Raw genomic sequence first — 26022 nt, 5'->3', positions numbered from 1 at the left:
GCCTCTTCTTGAGCTTCTTTTTCTGCATCCTCCTGGCAGCAGTGCAATCATGACTTAATGCTCAGGGAAAGTGGGTGCTGTGCTTGGCAGGCTGCTGCTGGGAAATTTGAAGGAACCTCACTTCTTGTCACACTGACAGTAGCTTCTGGCATTCTGACATTAGCCAGTCTTGGGGCAAGGGGCTGACAGAATTCAAAACAGCTCTAAGCTTTCAAGTTAGAGTAGAGGGTGACTTAAGAGGAGTCAGTAGATATTTCTATCAAAACCAGGTATGTGTCCCATAAGTGAGGCTGGAGCCAGAACCACAAAAAAAAACATAACACTAAAGGGTCTCCTAGTCATTTATTTCATATCCCAAATCAGCTCAATAATTTTTGATTTATACTACTATTTTTCAAATCAGTGAAACAGTGCATATTTAACTAGGAGATTTTCCTGTGGTACTTGCTCAGAGAATGACCAGCAGCATAAATTTACACATGCCAAACAATGAAGGATACTTATTGTTATGCACCATGCAGTTTGAAGAAACAGTAGGAAGCTGGGTGCCAGAAGAAGGAAAAGAGCTCCCAGGGAACTGGGCAGGATTGGGAAACATCCCATCCATCGGGTGCCTCCCTGCGGATGGGGTCAGGTTGAGGGTTTGGTCTGCTTTCTGAAGATGACCTAGGCTGCGTTATGAAGAGGAGACTGTGGATAGGCTGCATCTTTCTTTTTTTTAAGGCTGTGTGGTGTGGGCTGTACTGAAGGCAAGATAAAGATTTTCTGTAATAACATATTAAGTGTCACCTCTTCAATCAGGCATTAAGGAAGAGATGCAGATCTTCACTTTCATCTCTTTTGCTTGTTACAGTGGGTCAAAACTCAGCATAGCTGGCTCAGAATTACCATCATTATCAAGGTCTGGTGCCAATGGTCTGAGATCTCAAAATATTTCTTAGATCACCCCAACTTGTAAAATCTGTCTCATCTCACATACTTGCACCAAAAGACTGGATAACTCCAAGCACTTGGGTTCACCTCTTGAATATCATGGGTTTGGGCAGAAGTAGGGCATGGGGAGCAGCCAAATGTGAGGATGCAAGTTGGCTGAAACTAAACTCAGCCGCAGGTGTGGGATGGATAAAAAGTAGAGAATATCCTAACTTTTGATTTTTCTCAAGTGTGCTTATGACTTGCCCGTCTGCTTGCCTCTTACCATCACTAGTTCCTTTTGAGGACTGCATATTCTTTTGACAATAGGACAACTGGAGCCAGAAATGGTAAGCTTGAGAGCTTTATCTCAACATGGGGAAACCAACAGGAGGTATTTCTGCACAGCACTTTTGACTTTGAATCTTCCTCTAGGTTCTCTGCTCTGTGAAGGCAAGATTTTCCCCAGTTTGATTTGTTCAGGCTTTCAGAGTACTTGGGACAACTCAACTTTTCTTTATAGCTTTAAAAGAAGATATGATCAGTGGGCCAAAGACAGAGGAGAGTTAATAGTTGCTTGTCTGAATTGACTGTTTGGCTCAGGTGTAATTCATTTAACTTCTTCTGTTGTAATCCAGCTGGGGACCCAAATACCCAACTGAATCACAAAAGTGATGGTTAGTTAAGCCGTCAAGTGATATTAGCTTCATGTCTTTCAACCTGTCATTTTTTAAGCCCAGGAGAGAAACATTTTCAGTCACTTACAGTTAAGAAACAGTGTTTTGAGAACATCACTTTTCACAAATGCATATAAGTGTGGCTCCATAGTATTTAAGATTTTTGTGTTTATTTTACATCCAAATGAGGAGAGACATAAAGTGAATTTGACAATTTTTCAGTTATGTTGTGGTCTGAGGAAGTGTAATGACAAATATAATTGGAACATGTAGTCAAGTATTTTTAATGATCATGAGATGATTGAATTTACTGAAGAATCTCAACCCACACTGTTCTGATTCTATTAATTTGCCTTAAATGAGTTGAAGTAATGTAATACACAGCAGTTGTTTGCTGTGTAGCATTCTGGTGATTAATAGTTCATTATACTTTTTAATGTAGATTACCTGTTCGTTTAAGTAAACACAGTTCTAGACTAGAAACTCATAGTTCTCTGTGCTGCTGCTGAATAACCTATTATGGTGATATCCACAGGTATATGAACAATAAAATAAGATAAAACAAAATAAAATAAAATACAATTTCAGAAATATATGATGTAGTAGGAATTTTATGAAATCTTTAGGAGTTTTAGACACAGTGAGAGTATCCTGTAGTTGAGTTTTATATCTGTCAGAGAAGACGTAGGACTTGATACCATTTCAGTTTTTTTAAGTATATTATAAAACAACCAGAAGATTGAAATCCCTTAAGCAGTGCTGAAAGGAAATTTGAGACAAAAAAGTTTCTCTACTGACAATGGACATGACATTGCAGTGTACCATAGTGGAGAAAGTGCTTCTAATAGAAATGTCAGCAACTTTTTACTTTTCTTATGAACAATTGCTGAGTGTTTTGGTTTCAGTGATTGGGTGGGAGCTTACACCTCATACCACCTGGTACAATGTGGTTGTCACTGCAGTTAAGGGCAATACTAGTATGAAGGTTATTGTGAAGCAGATTAATGCTTGTCAAATGCTTTGCATGAATATGTGTATGTGTGTTCGCATGCAACAAAAAGTTTGATTGCAAAGTTCTTTCAGCTGGAAGGCATGACAGAGTGTAATACGAAAGCAACACAGTGCATACTTCAGTGGTCTGACAGAGACATATTCATTGTGAGAGCTTTGAAACTGAAGCTCCATAATATTTCTTTAAAAATTCAGAAAAAGAATTTTCAGTACCAAAGTTATGAATTAATTATACTCTTGTCTGCTGATATTTTCGTCAGCATTCTAAAAACTCAAGAAATTCACAGGAGAAAGATGTCACTTGAGATACATGAGCTGTAATAAGCTGTTACAGGAAAATGGGAACTAAAGCCTGTAGAAAAGGAAAAATTCTTACCATCACCTACAATCCTATGTGAATGTCAGGTGATTAAATGCAAGAAATGAGTAATAATTCTGTTTATATAATCTTGCATTTAATGAGATAAACAAACTAAAAATCATTTTCTGTTTGATACATCAGAATGTAAAGCCATACTCATAATGCTTTTAAATGTTTTTTAAGGGATGGCTTTTACTCAGAATGAAAATCAGAAAGAAGGAATATGTTCTGTCATAAATAGTATGTTTCAAAAAAAGAAAAAAAAGTAGCCTTCCGGTTTGTTAAAACCGGAATACACTGATTCTTCTGCTATCTCTTTAAAAAGGTACTGAATGTACTCAATAGATCTGACAGGTTATTTCTTACACTGGTGTTACAAAGGTGGCATACTTGATTTGGGGTAATGCATCATATTTCTCTGCTTGACTGGAGCTCCTGTATTAGCGGGATGCAGGAACATGTTTCCGCAAAATAGTGAGATAAGAAGCTGAAGGCCTTCCACTTACATCATCTTTCAGATGATTAGATCTGAATGACAGTGTTGTAATATTTTTGGCTTAATAACATCAATTAGATTGATACTTGCTTGGAGATTTTTGCTCAAATCCTTGATTTAGCCTTCATAATAACATGGAGGAGAATATATTGTCTTTTAGATATGTGACAGAAGCTCCCACTATTATGTGTAAGAAATTAACTTGATGGTTAACACAGTGATTAATTTTAGTTTTCAAGAAATAAAGGATGTTAAGAACGCTGCTTTTTAAAATGTTGTTACTTTTGAAATACTGCTCCATGTTGATGGTAGTTCAGAATTTACTGAATGTTATGAAAGTCTCCTAAGTAGTGTGTTTAGAATACTTTAAGATCTAAATTGATTCAAAAGTAGTGCTTATAGTAAGAATGAAAGGAAATTATGTTTCAGTGGCATATAACTGCTGAACATGTCACTGTGGGTAAAGATTTGATGAAGTAATAATATTTAATTGTATTGGCTATAAACAGATAAATGCTTTGGGTGGTAAATAAATATTTAACAGCTTGTGACTAACACTGATCTAAAATTAATTGTTAGTAAAATTTTCAAGACATTTACATAAACGTTTTTAAAATTAAATGTTTAGAATTCAGTGTATTTTTTTTTTATGTCTGCCACTGTAGATTAAACAAAAGATTTGTGTCATATCACATAAGAACTGGACATAGTATGTTACATTTATTATATTCCATTTGCAGCAAAGATCCTTTGGAATTCATCTCCAATTTCTGCAATTTTTACTAAAACTGACTTTTACTAGTGCTATTGATCAAAAAATGTAGATGAAGAGTATATTTTGGTTATCTTTTATCAAACAATGTCATTGCTGGAGGCCTGATCCACTGCATAATGCTACAGCAAATTATTTCAACAGGGTTTTTCCAGCAGAGCACTGAATAATGTAAAAGTTTAGGTTCCTATTGTATGTGATCGTTCTGAAATGCTAACTGTTTCTTTTAATTTGAAACTGTTAATTCAGAATGTATTAACAGGAGGAAATTTTATTAATTCATAATATGGAAATTCCAATTTGTAAGAAAAGGAAGGAGTTAATTTTGGAAATTTGTCTGTTACAATAAGATCAAGTTAACTGGTGTATCAGATTTATGAAATCCTTTTTAGTTGTCTTTCATACTGGAGGAAATACAACAAGAATCTTCACTGCTTAGAAGTTTCCATTAAAGACTAACAGTTGATTTTTTTATCAACTTACTGAAGTTTTTCTTTATGACTTGCAGGTAGTGTTATATCCAACATCCAATAGCCCAAAGGCACCTGATCTGCATAAAATGATAGTCCCCAAGAACAGCCAGGACAATGATTTGAAAATTAAACTGGCAGTGAGAATGGATAAACCACCTCACATGAAGCACTGTGGGTAAGTGTCCATTTCCTGTCTGTCTGTATTTTATTATTTTCCCTCACTATGCCTGTGTTTTAACCATATGTATCTAAATTTGTAAAGTTTTTAAAGCATTATAAAATCTAAAACAATTCCTATGATATCCTCATTTTATACATAAAGTTTAAACTAGTCAGGAATAACATCCATTTCAGATGGTCAGTGATGTGTAAAGACATAAGATGAGCTAAGTCTGAAATGCAGAACTAAAAGTACAATTCTCATTTCAATAGTAGTTATGAATGTTACAATTTATATCACTTAGTTAAAAAAACACATATTTTTCCATTAAAATAGGATTAGTAATATACCTGAATGTGATGGTACTTGACAACTAGTTTCCCCTTTCCTTTCTCTGTATGGTCTTTCTCTTGAGAGGAATCTCTGTACAACTACCAGTGTAAGGATGTTTTTCTGTCTAACACTGAAGCTATGTGGAATAGATTATTCATAAAGGTAGCTCCTTTAGTTGACTGCCACCACTATTCCTCAGCCCCACTGCAAGAACAGGTAGCGTGCTGACAGTAAGCGGGGGCGTATCTTGTTGTAAGGCAATCACAAAGAATCTATTAGATATTTAGATATTTAGATCTATTATACTATTTAGATTTCTTTTCAGTCTCCTCCTGTTAGTATTCTGCTCATTGAAGATAGGCAGTAATTGCCAAAATTTCATATATGTGTATATCTATCTATCTATCTATCTATCTATCTATCTATCTATATATATATATATGATACTTTCTCTAAAAAAACAACCAAACTTATATCAGTTTTGGTCAAGTGTTAATTTGTTGGGCTGAAATTTCTCAGGTATCAAGCTCATCCCTCAGTTTGCTTTTGGGAAACTTAGATGCAGATGATCAGGACTGTAACAATGAGACTTGCTGGATGGAGACCAGCGGCTGGTGATCAGGAGCTATGAGGAAAGAGAAGGAAACCAGTCATGGAGTCAACATGGTGGTGTTGTGCTTGGAGACTGGGACTGAGATGAGAAAACTTCAAAGTAGTGCTGCAAATACCTGAATCAGGGAAATTGGCTAATATGGCAGAAGAAAGTAGGAAGACTAGGCTGACTTGAATAAGGTGGAGTGGAGAGGGGCTGGGGAGGAGAGAGAGATGTTTGTCAGTACTAAAGCATGATGCTTTCCTGTGAGTCCCCACCCACTCCCTGCCCCATCCGTTTACACTCAGCAAACACCTTTGAAATGCTTTGGTAGTGGTGACCCATTGTTGTTTAGATTCAGCCCACTGTATGGTTTTAGTTTCCTGCTGCTGGAAGGTGTTCAGCCAGTTGCAGTATTCAGTGTGATACAGGGTGGCACTGTGCTGCCTGCCTTCTTCAGCAGGTTTGTCAAAAGGCAGCTGTGGAGGCAGAGTGATTTGAACAGCATCAGTAACGAATAATACGCAACAGATGCCACTTGCACGTGACCTGGTTCAGTTGTGTACTCCACTCTACACACATCAGGGATGTTGTGCTGCCTTGCACCTATCCCAAGCCATGACTAGAAGAAGTCACCATTTTTGATCACGTCACTGATATGTTGGGGTCATGCTCTCTGCAACCCCAATTAGAGGAAAAGATTCCAGTGTTTCCTCTCGTTATGCTCCTGTTTCCCCAGAAACTTTCTCAGCTAGCAGCTGTTCTTCTGGGATCTCCAGAGGATCTTTCTAAACCCCCAATTTACTTTTCCATAGTGGTTTATATCAGTAGTCTTCTTGTTTGAGCATTAAAGAGCCCAATCAAATATTGCTGTCAAGAATTTTGTTCAATCATTATCGCTTTCATCTGCTGCTGCTGGTTACTTCCTCACACTGATTTTGAATCCTCATCTCCTGGCACAGTTATTTACTTCATTTTACATTAGGGTTACTGCTTTCACTACTGTCCAGGCAAATATTGTTTTTCTTCCCACTAAAAATGCTCAAGGTCAGTCATCATTTCCCTTTCTTTTTGGCCATTAGCTATAATGATTATTACCTACACACTTGCCTAGAAAAGTTAGGGCACCGAGGAAGAGCTGTATGGACTTCTCCACCACAAATATATGTGAAATGAAATAAAAGCTTAATAATTCCTTCAATAACCATTGAAGAGGTAGATGAAATTCTGTATGATGGCACTGGAGCTGCAGTGAGAGGAAGGAAGAGGGTGTTTTTTGGAGAGAAATGAACACCTGCTAGTAGATTTATGAGAGTGTACAGTCAGGAACCGTTAATGTTATGAAGAGCCCTAATCCAGGCACTCTCTTGACTTTCTGGGTGAGTATTAGCATTAAGTGGTCATTTGCTGTTTTTTCAAGAGAGATTCACACCTGCTTCAACACACATATTAAAGCTATTCTGGTTCTGAACTGATATTGTGTTATCAGAGAAATCTGCATTTGTGAAGGGGCTGGAAACAAATAGTGGATGATGGACAGTGTTACAGGAAGGCAAAGGAATATTTTGTGTTTAAAATAGTTGAGAGATAACTGGAAAAACTATCTTTTATCCTGTTTGTGCTGCACAGAAGGACATCCCTGTAAGAGACTGAAATATTTCCACTTATGGTAACTGGTGGTATGTTATTTGTTTCCTGTACTCATGGCCATTAGCTGAAATCAGTAGAAATGCAGATGTAAATATACATTGTGCTGTTGGAGTCCAAATATCGAAAGAATTTGATCTTCGTCTTAATATCTGAAGCCTAAAATTTTTAGTACTTCAGTTGCCCTGTTAACAAGGGAGAATAGTACCACCTCCCAGGATCATACATATTTGAAGGTGAATCTTGGGAAGCATCTGGTAGAAAAAGTTTCCACATTCTGGAGAAGCTGGGGGACTTGAGGCATTGTCACTTCACTCAGCCAAAGGCTTATGCTTTGCCAGGCAGTGTTATTAGAGTTCCCTGGTGGGCCTGCACAACATGGAAATGCAAATAACTCAATTATCTCTATAAGGCATTGTTTGCATGACACATAACGAAGCAGGATATAGGACAAAATAAAGTTCGGAAGAGCTGGAAGGCAGCTGCTGCTGTCCTGAATAGTGAAAATGACTGGGAGATTTTTGTCTATTTTATTTTATTATTTTTAATTTTTATTTTATTTTATTTTATTTGACTGTTAGTATGTGGTCAGATATTTACATTCAGTATCATAGAGTACACAAAAGGGAGAGAAATAAAAAGAATGACAGGATGTGATCATCCTTTCTGCTGGAATTTCATCAAGTTAGCAAGTTGAATTTTACAACCTAATAACAAACTTCTAATCAATTAGTATGATTAGCCCAGCTACGTTCTGTTTCTTCAGTTTATTTTTCAGAAGCATCTCATGATTCATCTCTGCCCAATCTTTGAACTAGACAACTTAAATTTTCTGTGTCAGTCAGAGTTAACAAACTAACGTACAAGATTCTTATTTCTCTCATAGAAAAAGAAGGCAGTCTCTTGGCATTACATAATGTCTTTCAGATTAGAATCTTAAATTTATTCAAAGTTGAATTAAAATTTTATCCCACAGCCAATTGCAGAAAGATGGGGTTTTTAAATTAATGCTCTATCTAATTACAGGAAGAGAGTTTTTAGATATGGAAGCCATGCTCAAGTATTTCAGGTTCTGCAGGGCTGGCAAAAGCCACAGGTCCAAGCTAATGGTGCGTTTACAATTTTGCCTCTTCAGAAAAGTTTCCCCTATTTAAGACTGACTTTGCTTACTCACTCGAGGGTTATGTTGGAAGACTTCAAGACTTGTATTGCATTTATGATCCAAGAATATTCAATTTTATAGCATTAAGTGCTGTCTTGTACTTAATTCACAAGTAGCATTCTGGACTGCAGCACATTCAAATAATGTTCTCTCTTTGATTTCCACTGTCATAACCAAAAATTACATTTAAAATAAAATTATAAATTAGGGCTTTTTTATTATGAATTGTAACTTTCTAAGAGCAAGAAATAAAAATCTTTATGACTCAACACTACTGTGAATCTCAACTGCAGTTCATTTGTACTTCTCCAGAACAGAACCAGCTTTGCTAACCACATGCTTTTACTCTGGTGTTTATGTTGACGTGTTCATACAGTTAATGTAGTGTTACTCCATTAATGTGATTTTAAAAAAACACTCGATCAAGGAAACAGTTCGTGTTTTTTCTATGCATTCTGTTACATGCTTAAAGAAGAAAAGGAACACTTACAGTAAACATTATCCTATTGTTTATTTTAGATTTTTATTTTATTATTGTGTGAAAGGCTCTCAAAGGAGGAATTAACCCAAATTATATATAACCTTCCTTTTCTACTTCAGTCCTTTCAATACATTACAAGGTGAACCCTTCACGGCTAGTCTAAGTAATGACAAGATAAATGTGATTCATTATTGGGGATTTGTAAAACAGTTCCAATTATTGACAACTTGTGATACTTCAAATTCCTGTCTCATGATTTCTAATGTGTTTTCGTCTCATAGAATACAGTAATTTGTCTAAAATGCAGACCACATACAAGATATTTTTTTTAATCTTCCTTGTTTAGTAAAGCAAACCTTCATACAAAAGGAGGGGTTTTAAGATTTCTATAATTTTTTTTTTCTGTTACAGTCTTGAATTTGAAACAAATCATAAGAGAAAATGAGGAAAATTGGAGCTTAAAACTTCCTTTATAAAATGCTAAAAGCCTGTTTATTTCTGCTGAGTTAGAATAGCAGTGTTAGAGAAGTGTTGTTTGCTTCAGGAAGGCTCACTTGGCTCTCCTTAAGTCATAATTATATTAGGGTTGAAAACCCAAGCAGGACAAGTTAATTGACTCAAGATATGTGAGTTACTGTAAATACCTTCTCTAATGTGTGGGAGATTTTTTTATGTGCCTTTGCACATCTGTGTGCACTTGTAGCATGCCTTATTTTTAAAGTAGATTTTGTGCTTGTTAAGTTGACTGTTAGCATAGCCTAGTGGTTACTAAAGGGTATTATTCTATTGCTTCCAATCTAGACAAAAAAAGAATAGTGAGCTTTCTTTAAAAGGATTAGTAATAATCAATGATCGTACCAAAAAAAAAAAAAAAAAAAAAAAAAAAAAAAAAAAAAAAAAAAAAAAAAAAAAAAAAAAAAAAAAAAAAAAAAAAAAAAAAAAAAAAAACAGAAGGAAAATAATTAATAAACCAAAATCAAATTCTTACTAATTGAACAGCCTGAACAGGACAATATTACTAAGTAGTATTATTTGGGTTTTACTTCCAAAGTAAAACATTTTAACCTAGCTCTTGATCAGAACTTTTTCAAAGATTTGAAGGACAAAATTCATTCTTATAAGTTCTGTTCTGGTTTCAGCTATGACATGTTGCATATAGAAATGTTGTACCTTAAATTTCTTAAACTTCTATGTTTGGAATATACATTCTGCAAGCACTTAGGATTTTCTGTCTCCCATCTGTAAAGCAAGTGTATTGGTGACTTATGGTCTCTGAAAATTTAAGGAATCTGTGTGAAATCATTTTTCTCTCACAACTTGTCTTATTTTTTGTTTTGTGGGGGTTTTATGGTTGTATTTTTGTATTTTCAGAATATAAAGATGTCCATTTTTTTACTAACCTTTTAATTTTTTTTCTCTTTTGCACTTGAAATTGGCTGAAAATTTCTTAGGAGAGCATTTTTAAACAATAAATATAGCTAGTGGTTTCTGACTGTGACTGAAGTATCACATTTCTCCTCCTGCTGCTGTAGTTTTAGAGCTAAAGGAAATCTGTGAGACAAATGCCCTGAGTACAGGAAGATGAGTATAATCTTATTTGCAGCTGAGTGAACTGAAGCACAGGAATGAACAGAGATCACCACAAGTCACAGGCAATTTGTAGACCAAGCTGGGGATAGCACTGGGGTCTGCTGGCTTCTCGGTGGTAGGGCTATTGTACACCTGTCACCTGGATAAACCATGGTCATAGCTACTAGTGAGCTCATGAGTAAGAACCACAGGGACACTGAAGTTAGCCAGAATGATGGTGGTGCCAGCTCTTATGTGCTGTTTGTCCATGGTCACCTGGCAAAGAGCAGGAGGAGAAATAGAATTAGCTTTATAACTTCAAGATTTGTAATCTGATGGCTGATTTGAAGATGAGATCTGCTCCCAGTATCATTATTTCAGAAAAAATATGCAAGGTGACTACATTGAAATGACTCTATTTAAATTCTGGGTTACTTCTACAAATCAAGATGTCAGGAACACAATCGCACTTCTCTTAGCAAGCACTGCATGCTCCCTGTCACAGATAGGCCTTTGTAATTGTCCCTCTTCTGAGCCAAAATACACAAATATATCAGAATAATTTAAAATAATTAGTTTTACCAACAGTAAACAGACGAAAGAGAAACATGTTTTTAGCTAAGCTAAAATACCGAGTTTAGTTTTGCTTGCTTCAAAGTGTTAGAAACCTACAATGACACCTAAGATTTATCCAACATCTTAGAAAATCCTTACTAATCTTTGTTATTATATGATAATATGTAGCATAGACTTCTTCAACTAGTACTATTTTCCATGAGATAAAAAGAATATCTTTCTATATTGCTTTTCAACAGTTACTGAAAATATGTTTTTCCTTAACATTTTTCTCTTCTGAAAGGGAGATTCCTGTTCCTTTTTCATTTCTTATCAATACAGCATAATTTGTTCAACCAAATGTAAAGATACACAAATACTTATTCAACTACAGCATTTCTGCATCTACATAAGCAGACTCTTCTGTATCTCTCTATAATATTTGATTTGTCTATCCAAGTCTGTGTGCAGTCCATCTGCTTATAATCAGAAAGTCAGCATAGTAGCACCATCTAGCTTTCTGTTTGGTGCTATTGCATTTCTTCTTCCAGTTTAGAAAAGGGCAGCAGAGCACTGACTTCAGCTACTGCCTTGAAGAGCAAAATTCTTCCAGTCCTTTTTTAGAATGCTTATTTGTGAATGTCAAGACCAGGGAGTATAAGAAAAGTCAGATGAAAGAAACTGCTGAATTTCTTTGAATTTTACAAACTTTACACGTCAGATAGTTTGGAATCTTTTTCTAATCTTTTAGTCACATGGCCTCACTATAGCAACCTAAAAATATTGCTGTTTAGGCTATGTTAGAGTTCTCTGAGTTTTCTCAAAGCACCTACTAGGTAGAGAGGGATACTTTTACAGGTTGGTTTATCACTGCTAAGACACTATCTATGAAAAAAAGGAGGTGGTAAGGTAAACTTTTCTCTATTTACTGCATTCGTGAGAAGTGTAGATTATCTACTAAATTAAAATAAATGCCCAATAACTAGACACAAAGCTTTGAAAAAGTGAATTACCAGAGCAAGAGTTGGGCTTCAGTCATGTCATCTTTTTCTTCTGTCTAGTTCACTGTTTCTCAAGTCTAAATTCAGGTCAGAGATAAACTGTGCACAGCTGCATAAGTGATTTTTTTGAAGCTAAGTTTCCTTTTATTTTAAATGAAACTCAGGCTGATTTGATCAATAGTAAGACAATTTTTCTACAGGTAACCATGCAGTAAGGAGAACTATTCTCACTCCTACTGATATTTCTTGAGTTTCATACTTTATTCAACTCTCATGGAATTAAATAAATATTTGAAATAAATGTCACTACAGTTAACTCCTGTGAGGATTTTGTGCTTGCACCAGTGGTAGTTTAGGGTTTGTGATGTCCTCTGACATATACAGCTTGTTCTATTTGGCAGCAGGCATGCTTCGTTTGTATTTTTAATACCCGCAATTCTATTCAAAAAATGTTCTTATCCTAAGAACAGTAGAGTTGTATTTCAGTATATCAGTATTCTTTATAATTTATATTAAAAGTACTCCTAATAAGTCTCAAATACATTTAGAAGGTAAATCTTTCTACAAATACCTGACAGAGATTGCCCACTGCCAACACCAGGCCTTCCAGAGTTTCGAGGTGACCTGCTATTCATATACAAATGTGAGGTTATTAGACTACCTTTGTGCCATTTGAAACTATCTCTGTGAAGATAACCCTCCACCACTCTTCCTCGTGTGTGGGAAAGGGGTGCCTACCACAAAGGAAAGATTTGTTCTTGATTCACTAATAACCATATAACAAAAATACTCCTGGTTCCTGAGTCTCAGTTGTAGCCACATGAAATCTTGTTACAACATGTTGAAATGCAGCAGCGAGATGCAGCAGTCTGCTGCAAGACGATCCCATCACAGGAACTGTGTGTATTCGTCGTAGTTGGGTCTAAATAAAACCTAGTCACTCCCTCTCACTGTGATTTTTAGTGCGCAGTTTTTCCCATCTGTCCTGTTACTGGCAAATGGGACAATGTTGACTCAGTGTAGCTGGCCTCTGTGTAGTGCCCAAGTTGTCCTCAGAACCTCATTCTCATCTACCCATGTAGATGAACTCCTTTCCAAAGAATACCTTGTAAGCTATTGGGGATGTCTGTAATACGGAAGATGAACAAAAGCAGACATATCTAAAGGGAATTCTCTCATAAAGACAGAACAATGCAGGTACAATGTGACCTCGTATTTGCTTGCCGTATACCTTTGAGACACTGGGCGAAAGATTTCATTGTAATTTCTGACAGGAAGGAATAAAGAAGTATCCAACTTTCAACTGAGTTTGTTTGACTTCAAAGACAAAAGAGGTGTGAACTACAAGGCTTCATTTCCCAGTCCATATTCAACCTAGACCTAGAATGACAATCTAAGGTTTGATCAAGACAAGCACAGTACCTGTAGGTAGTTCTGCAGTGCTGAAGCAAACTGTGTTAATGCCAGTGCTTTACCACTCACAGAAGGTATGTTTTACGGCTGATGAAATAGGCTTTGGTTGAATTTTAAACACAGCAGACTGCTGAAGAAAAAAAAAGGGTGTTGGCAAAAAAATGCGAGCTGCACCGGGAGTATACAGCACAGCAAATACCACTGCATATCCAGGAATGTCTGCTCCCTGCTTTGTGTCAAGGTGTGCCAAAATGTCATCTAACATGCAGCACCACATATCTATATGATTAGAGTATATTTTCTCTACTCAGTGAACAATCCTGAAGAAGGATATGTCATGAACTGTTATGAAAAGTATCCTAGCTGCAAACTTTAGAATACTTCATGAAATGAAGTTGTTGCTGAATATCGTGAATATCATTAACTGGAAAGGACTGGCATTGCTGATCTCTAACTTAACTACTGCATGAAGTTAACGTGATTCCTTTGAAACCATGAGAGCTTTTTAATAAAACTTAGGAAGAGGAGAATATCTTTCTTTTTAACATTAAATCTCAGACAGTTACTGACTCCAAAGATCCAAGATGCTGAACACAAGCATGTGAGTATCCCTTTCTGCAAGACGGATCTCATGAATCCCAGCACAGAGTAAACCCAAGCATTTCAAGAACTTCTGACACGTGGAATGAAACTACTGAGAAACTCTGAAGTCAGCAAATCTGAAAATTAAAACATGGGATTTATATTTCAGCAGAAATGTTAGTCGAATTTTGGTGCATAATTAATAAAAAATTTAAGTTTTGATCCAATAGTAATAGTGTACATTTTTTTGTTTATTTAGTCAGAGCGCTGAAAATGTCATTCATGTAACTGTAATTACCTTGTCTTGATAAATTCAGACAAACCTGTTCTCATTTTTACATTCATAAGGGTACATGCACTTGTATATACTAAGGTCAAAATTTCTTATGTACATTATAAGCAGCACTTTTAGTGATTTATGGATGCCTTGCAACTACTATTCCAAGGTGTCTCATAACAGTATTTTCTGTTATGCTATTTGTGCTAAATGCTAATATTTCACTGTGCTAAAAGAATGCTAGCATTTTGCCATGAAGAAAAGTGCTAATGTGTTAACTGTCTTCATTTAAATGATTTCACTATTGTACACTTTTGCAAAATCAATTGACTATAATCAGTTACTTTTTCAAAATTAAATTGAACTTCATGAAAAATGACAGATTAAAATTACATTAATGATTGATTGGATAATGATAATGGGTTAATGCAAAATTACTATGGAAGAAGCAAAAGTGTTTATCCTGCTGCTAGATCCTTAGAGAACAGATTATAGCTATGAGCCTGATTTTCAGTGCTTCCCACAGTAATTGCTTCTGAGGAGGCACAGGGAATCTTTGAAGACTTTAATGATATGCCACTGCCACTTTAATTGCTAACAGAAGCCAAGAGAATCCTAATTGCCAAGAGAAGCATTACTAATTAAGGTGTCATTCTTCATTCATTCCATAGTAATTAATCTGAAATATTTGTAAAAGCTGAGATATAAATTTAGATCCAAACTCACTTGGCTTAATCACAACAGACTTCATGTGAAAAAGATCCCTGGGTTAGTCAAGGCTGACAGTAAAACTTAAAATATTTTTCTTACAAAAAAGTTTGCTTTGTTTTTGCTCATAACTTTTTAAAACACAAATTTAAAGATTTGAGAATAGATTTAAGAATCTGTTATCATTAATATGTAAATTTTATTTTAATTATGATTCTACTCTCACATTAAAAGATCATTAAGAGTGTTTGTAGAGGGTGTTCCTTTTTCTTATATTTCCCTTTAAAAGTACATGCTTCTGAAGTGTTTTCTTCAGCTCTGTGATGAGCAATATTATGGAGGTTCAGTTGTATATGTAATGTCTTTAGATCATAACTTTAACAACACTTGTTCAGTATTTTCTTGCCTTCACTAGGATTGAGTATGCATAATTGATTAGATATAGACAATGCCCATAATCAGTACTGCGTGTCAGATCCTTCTTTAGTTCATCTTTGGTAAAATCTTTATTCAGCCTCACAAAATAATCAGTTGGAGTGCACTGCTCATATTGGTACCTGTCTGTTTCCTGTGCACTGAATTTTGTACCTTGTTCTCTTCTTAGCCTTTTTTAATGCAGTTATGTCACAGTCTCATTGCATCCTAAACTCTTATTCTTCCAGCATGGATTATTTCTTATGGTTTACCTTAATGGTGCCTTTCATTCATATGTAAATGCCAGTTCTTTTCTTCTTATCATGTAATATCTAAGAACATATGAATAAGCATCTCAGTGACCCATAGAACAGCTAGGTAGACTTTTCTGATCTATACTATCAAATTTTTGTCTGCAATTCTCAACTTTAAAACTCTCTTCCTCTCAACTTCCTGGTCTTTGTATGCATGTGTGAGATAAAAAAGAAGTGAAAAAACCCTTGGCAACAATTCTCAGTGAATCATGTTAGAGAACAGATCACTTCCAGGCCCATAAAGATGGTGATGAGCTGTGCTGCAGCATCACTGAGGACTTGTCCGCATAGTTTATGTGGCTGTTCTACTTGAGAAAATTTGAATGCAGTATCACTGTGAGAGAGAGCCTCATCAACTGAGTACCTTCTAGCAGCAGCCACTTGTTGCAGCAGTAGAAGGAAATTAAGCCCTGTACCAAGATGGCAGATTGCATGTGATAACCCTGTCATGGAGAAAAAAGAATTGAAGTATGAATGGTTCAAAGTGAATGTAACCTGGAGTTGTCTGAGGTACCTGTGAAGGATTTTTAGCCACTGATGGCTACCAAAATTATGCTACCCAATAGAGAGAGTTGGTAGTTTGGAAGACCTGAACTGTGTTTGGCATGTGTCTCCTTGACTACAAAGGGAGCCAAGTGTGAAGTGTGCCCAAACAGATCTGTAAAGTGGCTCAGTGATTGTGGAGGACCTAATAACCACCTCAGATGCTTTTCTGGGGATTTAGTTCCATCTCTGTCAGGTCTTGTCCTAGACTTCCAACCCTTTAATGGCTGGAATATGTGGGGTGCACTAGCTGAGCGCAGTACCTGATTTCATTTAACTCAAGAGGAATCTGGTTCACGTGCTGCGATACAATTCTGCAGTGTGAACCCAGTGCTGCAACTGGGGGACAATGAAGAGATTTTCTTCAAAAGCACACTCCTTACTCAGACTAAGTTAACAATATAGATAAACCCTTTTTTCTTTAGGTACTTCATTAAAGTACCTGAAAGTAGTTATGCAAAACTGGGCAACAGCTTCCATTGATGTCCATGTCAAGGGTTCAAGTCAGGGTTCAGTCCTGAAAATACATGAAATACATGTTGTTGTGTGAAATCTTACAATTGTGCTTGTAAGTATTGGCTTTATTGAATTTTTAAAAAAATATAAAGAATACAATCTAAACAGAGTCTTGCCTGTTATTGGAAATACTCAAGTCAAAACTTCAGAAGGCTATTAATGTGAAAAAAATTTTCTATATTTTAATTAAAATAACAAATCTGGTGGTAATTTAGTTATTGGTGAGATGATGGACTAATATTTTACTGAAAATAGGCCTTAAGTTCATGAAATTGTAAGGGAAGAGTGGAGAAAATCCTGTGATTTGCAACTGCTTTTTCTTCTCAAACAGTATCTAATAAGTTTGGTGTGAGTTTCATTTGCATGTAAGTCTTCTTCCTATTGACTAAGAAGAATAAATAGATGGGCTGACCAGTCAAGCCTGTGTGGATTGAAGGTAGTATTAAAAATATAAATGTTGTCATGATGTAGCAAAATGTGTGTCTTACTAGGTCCTCACAGGGAAGAGTAGTTTCATGTACATGAAGTGAAATATAGGCAGGTTTTTTTTTTTCTTATGCACCATTTGTCTTACTAAAATGAAAGCATAGAGTAAGCTGCTTACTATTAATACAATAAATGATGAATAAATTTATCACATCAGAAGTGTTCTGAAATTTATAATAATAAGTTCAGAGTATTGGGAAGTTCCCAGTAACTCTACAGCATAACTGAGGAGATTCTGGTCACTGGAAATTTCAAGTTGACTTTTTTCTGCCTAAATTTCTTTATGTTACTATTACATTTTGCCCATAGCTTTGCAAAAGTATCATTCATAACAAAATCTGAATTTTAATTTTCCTTAAGTTTGCTACTCTGTAAATGCACCCAAATATGCTGACAGTATCATTGGGATGAAAGTGCATGCAAGTATTATATATGCTAGACTGTATTTGTTTTTTTTGTACTATAAGTTTATTTATTTCATACTAAACTTTTTAACTTTTTGACATCTAAGTTCTTTTTAAAAGTTGTCTAGAAACTTCCCTTATATGCATGAGTTGGTAGTAATGAAGATGTAACTGCTTGTGATATTCATAATAACATTATTATTGTACATAGTCACCTAAGTAATATTTTTATTTTCCCAGAGTGCAGGACCAAGCATCATTAAATTAATTATTTTAGATGTTTTTTATGTTGCTTTACTCCACTACAAATGAGCATAGCACACATATCACGTAGGTGAAAATGCATTTTACTTAGTAGACTTTTGTCAAATGATCTGACTTGTTTCTTGATACCATAGGCTAATCTGTGAATTTAAGAGAGAGTTATTTTCATCTGACATACATTGACATTGCGTATGGACTGTCTTGGCCTGGCATTATTTCTATACAGACCCTGCCAGTACTATTAGCTGCAAGGATGGGGGCATGCCACCTACCTTATGTCCTTCTGTGTCTTATTGTATCCATCTGTTACTTGTAGGAAGGTAAAATTCACCTATTTTTTGTCTTTTAGAATATAAGCAGTTGCAAAATCAAAGGTAGTTATGACGGAAAAATTAATTTTAAATACTAATAGTATGCAACCAATCTAATTCTTCCTATGTGTCCCTTGGTCTGAGGGTGGATTTCAACTCATAATACACTATTCTGTATGAGCAAAAATAGTTCTAACACAATATTGCGTGTAAAAGCAAAGGTAAATTTTTAAAAGTTCAATTAAGTGGTTTTGGGTTTTTTCCTCCACAGTAGTATAATTTCAGTTATTGCAGTGTTGCATTTATTTCAACATTATAGCACAGTCCTCATGGCCCTGCACTACTCTTGCTTTGCTCAAATAGTATGTTTGTCACAGCCAACTCCCTTTAATTAGTCCATGTCCTGTTAAATGTCAACACAATTGTGTTAGCAGTTCAATGCTGTACTGTTTTGTCAGGGTCCTTGAGTACATCTCACATCCTCAAATAGGTATCACTTTGGCAGGCTGGCAGTTTCCGCACTGTCATCATCTGGTGATGCTTTCATACGGAATTGGCTCGCTTTGTCTTTTTCTTTACATAAAACCTGTAGAGTTCACCCTGCACTACAAATAGTCTTTTCTGCATGCTTACTGTCACAAACTTGTTTTAATTTAATCCCGTCCTAAATTAACCTTTTGCTTGTTCAGCGTTGTAGTATTGCTTTTTGTAGTCTGTGAGGTTTGGGGTTTTTTCACCTTATGTGTAAAGGATAAAAGAGAGCAGGTAAGTGAATCATTGAATCATAGAATCATAGAATGGTTTGACTTGCAAGGGACCCTGACAGGAACACCAGGTTGCTCAAAGCCCCATTCAACCTGGCCTTGCACACTGCAAAGAATGGGGCATCCATGGCTTCTCTAGGCAACCTGTTCCAGTGTCTCACCATCCTCACAGTGAAGAATTTCTTCCTAATGTCTACTCTAAACCTACCCTCCTTTAGCTTAAAGCCATTGCCTCTTGTTCTATCGTTATATACCCTTGTAAAATCTCCTTCCCCAGCTATCTTTTAGGTTTCTTCTAGGTTCTGGAACGCTGCTCTAAGGTCTTCTCAAAGCCTTCTTTTCTCCAGGCTGAACAACCCCAACTCTCTCAGCCTGTTGTCATAGGAGAGCTGCTCCAGATCTCTGAGCATCTTTTTGGCCCTCCTCTGGACTCGCTCCAGCAGGTCCATACCCTTATGCTGGCGACTCCAGAGCTGGACACAGTATTCCACATTCACAAAAAACGCAGGCATGTTAAATGCTGTACATGATTTTTCTTTGGACCAACAGACAGAAGAGACCTCTAAGATTATCCTTCATGCTGGTACCTGCATAGAGTGAACTGAGGACAAATTGGCAGGGAAAGTGTTCTGGTAGGTGTAGGTTTGAGTTCCACCACTAAGTCTCCATCGGGGTCAGACCAGCTTCCCCTTTCTTACCACATAATGTTATAGGATTCCCAACCCAAAATTACCATCTGCTTTTCTTCAGAGTTTATTCCAAAGATGAAAATTGTTGTGGTTCTCATGAGAGAAGTGTACATAATCCTAAGTACACAACTAGTTACCCTTGTTCAGTAAATCAGTGGCTCAGAAGTTACTATTTTTATTATGTGTTCCTGCAATTGCGGTTTTAACTGCTGATTTAAATTTTGAGATCCTTTGAAGTTCAGTCTTAAGTGGAATGCACCATATCATATAGACCAAGTAGAAGAGAATAAGAAACTTGGCTCTGGTTGTTGTAGTGCTGATGGGGATAAGTCTGCCTGAGGATGTGCTCCCCTCACAGTTGGACAGCTGATGGCCAGCCTCTTTTCTAAAACTGAATGTTTGTAGCTTCTTTAGCCTTTTTCATCTTGTTGTAAGTCTTGGCTTTGAAGAGCAAACTAAGATCTGAAGGAAGGGTCTGAAGACTTAGACTGCAGAATGATTCCTTTTAGATTAAGTGCAATAGGCCAGGAACCAATACCACATGACATGGGCATAGGATGTCATTTTACAAATCTTTCAGTCAAGCCATTTGGAAACATATTCTGAGTAATGAACGCATCCAAATGAAATTGGAGGTATTATGCAAGCAACACAACTGGGACTGATATGAAATATTAAAACTATTGCCTGTAGCTGAGAACACATGCTAGGCTACAACCCCTAAAAATGTTAAAGATATTGCAGTTGCTTTTTTTAATTCACTGTTTGTGAAAATGGAAAAGCTTCAGAGGAGAGGAATCAACATTTTGTGTAAATGCAGCTTTACCATTATTTTCTATGTTGAGAAGCAATGGATCCACTTGTAAACAGAAAATAACTGATCCTTAGATTAGAATTGTATGATTAAATTAATAATCATAAAATATAAAATTTTATTGCCATTATAGAATGTGATTGTTCAACTTAATCACAAATGCTACATTCATTTTTAATTGAGCTGTATGTATTCTCCTTAATGGAAGGCTTGAGGTTTTTTTCTTGCACTCTCAATATATTTTAATTGAACACCTGATTCCTGCCACCAACACATTAACATCTGGACACTACCTTTTATGCATATAGATACGCTGATTAAAACTCAGCAGAAAAGCAGATAATAGGAAACCAAAAAGACAACATTATGGAACACTTTCAGCCGTAATTTTTTATTGTATATTGAGAAGCTTTTAATTACCTTACTTCATTTAATTAGTCCTGCTACTTAGATCAGTTGGGTTTTTATTGATATGCCATGTTAGCAACTTCACTAATTAGCACAAAATGGCATGTGACTGTACTAAATATCTTGTCTTTCTTGTCCAAAAGAACTTCTTACATTTTTTTTGAATTCTGAGACTTATTATTTGTTTCAAAGTCTTTTCAACAATATATAAAATATTTTTTGACAGAGTGACTTGATTTAAAATTTAGCATTTCACTTTTCATTTTTGTTTCTGAGTTAAAGACAAAAAAGATTCTAAAGAAAAAGTGTTTACTTCTCAATGCTATATTTTAGCATCAGAAAATAACACTACCTTTTGTAGCTTTTAAAATTTTAGTCTTTCTTCAGAAAGAAAAGTGTATTTTAAAATGTTATCATTAAGACTTTAAGCATAATTTGACCATTTACAAATTTAGTCTGGAAGAAAATCAGCAGTGCTGTGTCACTCCAACTGTTGTACTTTGGTGGTTTTGGGATCTGTTCTGTACTGGTCTGTTTTAAAGCAATGAGTTAACAAAGCTGACAACTCTGACTATAGATGAGCTCAAGTTAAATAAACATTTTAGTGCATAATATTAACTTCTGGTTAATTAGTAACAAAGCTTATGAGAACAGAGACTTTATGGAAATGTAATTATCAAAAAAGGTTTTTTTTTCTGCATGAGATAATTTCTTTGAATAATTGATTATAGACCTCTCCTTAATTTAGATTCTTCTATGCCACACCATTTTTAATATTTTTCTTTAAAGATGTAATGTATTTGTTAGTCACTAATTTCTCAAGATGTATTTGGTATCTCTGTATCAGGCAAAAAAAAGATTACACTTTAACTAATAGCACTTTTTTGGTTTACCAAATATAGATACTTTTGTAAATAATTTCTATGCTTTTTGAGTTGTTGAATAATCTTTCTAATATATGTGTTCAACTCTGTTGGCACTTCAACAGATAAATTTCTCATTATGCAATCAGTCTTCTCCCCCTAATTTGAGAATAGATGTATCATTAATATGTATGACTGTGCTCCCACAGAGACATGATTTGTGGAATAATATGACATTCTACTTATCTAAAATACTAATTTTAAAATTATTTGAAATACAGGTTTTACAATCCTTTCCCCGAAGTTTAACTTAACCACTTTTTGTGATTACACAGTGGCATTTTCTTTCCTCTTCAAATCTGTCACAAGCAGGTAGCAGGGATCAATTTGAGCTAGATTTTCTTAGTCTGGGCCACAGCATTGTACATATCCTGACAACCACAGGAGGGCAGCATGGTTAAACTAAGGGAGAAGATGCAATATGATTATATTCCAGAAGCTAAATTATTCTCACTTCTATTTTTTCTTAGATTTTAGAAATTTATTTTTTGTTTTAATTTTTATGTAACAGCAATTTTAGAGTTGAATATCACTGTAGTATTGCAATTTTAGGTAGACAGTTACTTGTCACAGCAATCCTGTGCAGCAGCAATGGGCTGACCCCAGGAGATGTCTCTGATATTCCCTCGCAGGTATTAAATTCTGAATTCCTGAAGTCCTTCTACAGCTCCAGTAGAATAACAGCTCCGGTTTAATAACTCCAGAGGAGGGACAGAGCTTTTTAATGTTTTATTTTCTGCGTATTGTTACAATAAAGAACTTCTGACAAATCCAAGCTTATATCTTTCTTGCATGGCACTTTTTTTTCCCCTAACCACCACCCAAACCATGGTAGGAATTTTTTTTCCTAATTATATTAATCCATTTTAAAAATCCTACATTCCATGAAGGAATACTTAAGTAACTTTCTCAAAGGGGATATATTTTTCAGTGATGCATTTCTGTTATTTTCTAGAGTAAGCCCTGAGGAATTCACTTTTAGATTGTTTGCTTCTGTGTGGCATTTCCAAGGATAAACATCCAAACACCTTAATGGTTCTAGTTCAAATTACTGTACACTGGAAGCTGTCTCTTCTAGTGCCACAAGACAATTGCTAAATATTACCAGTGGGTGCCAGCTTCAGAGTGAATAAAGAGGGCTGCTTCCAGGCACAGGTAGTTGAGATGTAGAACTGTGCTACTAGGAGTAGATCTTGAAAGTTTAAGGTGTTTAAGAAAAACATTATGGAAATTAATTGAAACAAAATCCATCAAAAAGTTATAAATACAGAGACAGCATTTCTAGGTGAAGAAACTCCTAGAGACAGTAATAGCATGAGTATGTGAGAAATTTCTGGGGTTGTATAACTGCATACTTCCCTCCACATCCTGATGAGAACAAGGTATAGGCCTGGCTTTTGGGTGGCCACTTCCACATTCTTTTGGAGAGAAGTTTCTTCAAAAGAGATAAAGTGACATGGCGTCAGAAGACTTTTTGTTTCTTTGGCATCTTTAAAATTCTATATGTGTTCTGTATAAAAAAACTTCTTTAAAATGGATATTTTCAGAGAACTGATTTGCTGGGTCATACTATGAAAGCTTTCTTCCTTGTTTTTACCTTTGTATTGTCATCAAAAGATAGCCAGGAGTATAAAAGTTTTTTTTTTTTACTCTAACTTTTTATGAAAGGATCACTTACAGTTGTTCTGCACCACTCGGTTTCCTGAGGCAGAATGACCGTATCAGAATGTTATATTAGCCTTGCCGTTTTGGACCAAATGTCCATATAACCTGATATCACATCTCCCACTGTGGCCAACAGCAGATGACTGAGAAAGTTTAAAAGAGTAATCTCAGTACCCTTCCAGACTCCACCCATTTGCAGACCAAGGACTTTCTGAGCAGATTATGACTCTGCATATACAAATATTCAATGCAATTAAATATTTTTTTTAACTCAGACTGTCCAGGAATGCCTAAAATGCACAATGAAATTTAACTAATTTGCATTCATGGAAACAAGCCATAACAGTTGCATTCCTGTGTGAGAGTGGAAATTAATGTCTGGCGCTGTTCTTACATTCCTTAAAGAGTGCTAGAGATGTGATGGAGACAGTCCACACCACTGATATGCAGGCAGCATTATGTTTTTCTGCTTCTGTATGTTGGATAGAAAGAGAAGTGGTATTCATAGGTTCCAATGTTTACACTAAGTCTGCTAGATTAAAAGAGAGTCTTTCAGTGCATGAAGTGTCAAAATTTTCAACCAGAAGAAAATAACATAGTTCCCAATAAAAAAATTTGTCTTTCTTCATCAGGGGGAGACTGTATATGAATTCCAGGAAGGTAACTGCATTTTCTCGGCTTTTGCTCTAGCACTTTTCATTCTGGATGGCTCTGTAATAGCAGAGCTAAAAGGAATTGTTTTCTGTCAAGTGTGCCAAACATTTTGAGATCTTTACAGTCAATGTAGTTTGTTATCAGCTACATTGTCATTGCATCCACAGAAGTTTTACCTCATAGCGTTGGTTGAAAAGAACAAACTAAAATTTACTATTCTTAATTGTGAATACTCTTTAGAATGAGTACTTCTGTCAGATGGCAAAAATTTTCCATGAATGTCACATTATCAACTTTTCATGATACCTAGCTACAGAAAACCTCCTTCATATATTTTTTCAGGCAACTAATTACAGTGGCTAAATTTGGAGTCTTTGCACTGTAAGGATGTGGTAGAGCCCATGGAAAGAGAAGAGTACTTCCAAAGGGTAATCTGCAAAGTTCTGGAGATGAAATATACCACAAGCTGTTTGGATCCATACAAGGTGCAGGGGAAAAATATTCACTGAAAGTGGCATAGTGGATTGCAAAGACAAACATATTTAATTTGCTGCTTCCCTTTGAAACAATTTCTTTTCTCTTTTTTTTAATTCATAAATGAGTTGCATGTTTTGACACACAGAGTTAAAAGACTGATCAACTTTACAGGCTCCTAAAATGCATTTTCCAGTGTCTGGAAGATAAGGGCTGTTGTGAGGCTTTCCTGGGTGTTTTTTCTGGTGCACTAGGACCTCAAGTCTTGCTCTTTTCCACTTTGGTTTCTCTCCCACAGAAGTTAATGTGGTAATGCTAACCTCCTGCACTGGACATGTTTTGAGGAGTAATTGCTTGGTTTATAAAGCACTCCTCAAGTGTCAAGCAATGTTCCTATTAAGGGAACAATGCTATGTAAGTGAGGACTTGGTAAACTGATTTGTTTCAAATCTTTGGTGATGTTTTTAAATAGTGTTTTTAATTGAATTATTTTAGGGATTTTTTTAAAAATTCAGCTCTCGAGGATTTTAAATATTAGTTTTAAAACATCATAACATTCTGAATAAACATATTCTGTGTGCATAAATTAAAGGAAGGTGCTAGATTGATTCAATATCATAATTTTTGTGCTTCTTTTCAAATCACAAATAGGGGTACCAGATGTAACATACCTTCTTATGCCTTTGCTAGATCAGACATATCCCTTTAGGCTAATTCATAAGTACTTTAAAATACCTATTCATGATGATGACAACAAATGTTATGAAAATACTTAGAATTTACAATCTTCAGGATGAAAAATGTATGCATCTCCTTTCATATGTTATATTACAAAAAAGTTAGCTCTGCTGAGGTCTGTATTCTTTATGAAATTAAAATTATATCAGTTCAAAAGTACCAGTGAAAAGAAATACATGAAATACATAACCACCCAGAGATAATCAAAACCAATTTTCACTACTAAAAGAGTACATGCTTTCACTGGCCTCCCTCACCAAAGTTTTCAACGCCTTTTTATTGTTTCCATGAGCGGATGTGTATGACCTAGAAACAAAAGTAAATCTTTCAAACTATCAGGTCCTTCATTTAGACTTTCTAGATCACAAATATCACTCACCGACTGAAAAAATAGTCATCAGTGTTTCCATGTTTTTCTATGTAATTGCAGTGTCATGTGCTTCCAGTAACATGGAGATA

General features: G+C 35.6%; 1 protein-coding gene across 15 annotated transcripts in view; it reads left to right on the top strand.

Moving 5' to 3' along the window:
* Positions 1–26022, top strand: part of CADPS2 (calcium dependent secretion activator 2) — a 292864-nt gene that overhangs the window by 150263 nt on the left and 116579 nt on the right. For all 15 annotated transcript variants that reach the window (XM_027897001.1, XM_027896994.1, XM_027896999.1 and 12 more), the window contains exon 8: positions 4738–4877. In XM_027897001.1, coding sequence (XP_027752802.1) covers positions 4738–4877 — 140 coding nt within the window. The remainder of the gene's footprint in view (positions 1–4737; positions 4878–26022) is intronic.

This window comes from Empidonax traillii, unplaced genomic scaffold (genome assembly GCF_003031625.1).
Source record: "Empidonax traillii isolate 1590-97213 ecotype Southwest subspecies unplaced genomic scaffold, ASM303162v1 scaffold524:size468641, whole genome shotgun sequence".
NCBI classification, from domain to species: domain Eukaryota; kingdom Metazoa; phylum Chordata; class Aves; order Passeriformes; family Tyrannidae; genus Empidonax; species Empidonax traillii.
The sequence above is the reverse complement of the archived record's forward strand: the minus strand, read 5'-3'. Positions and strand labels throughout refer to the sequence as shown.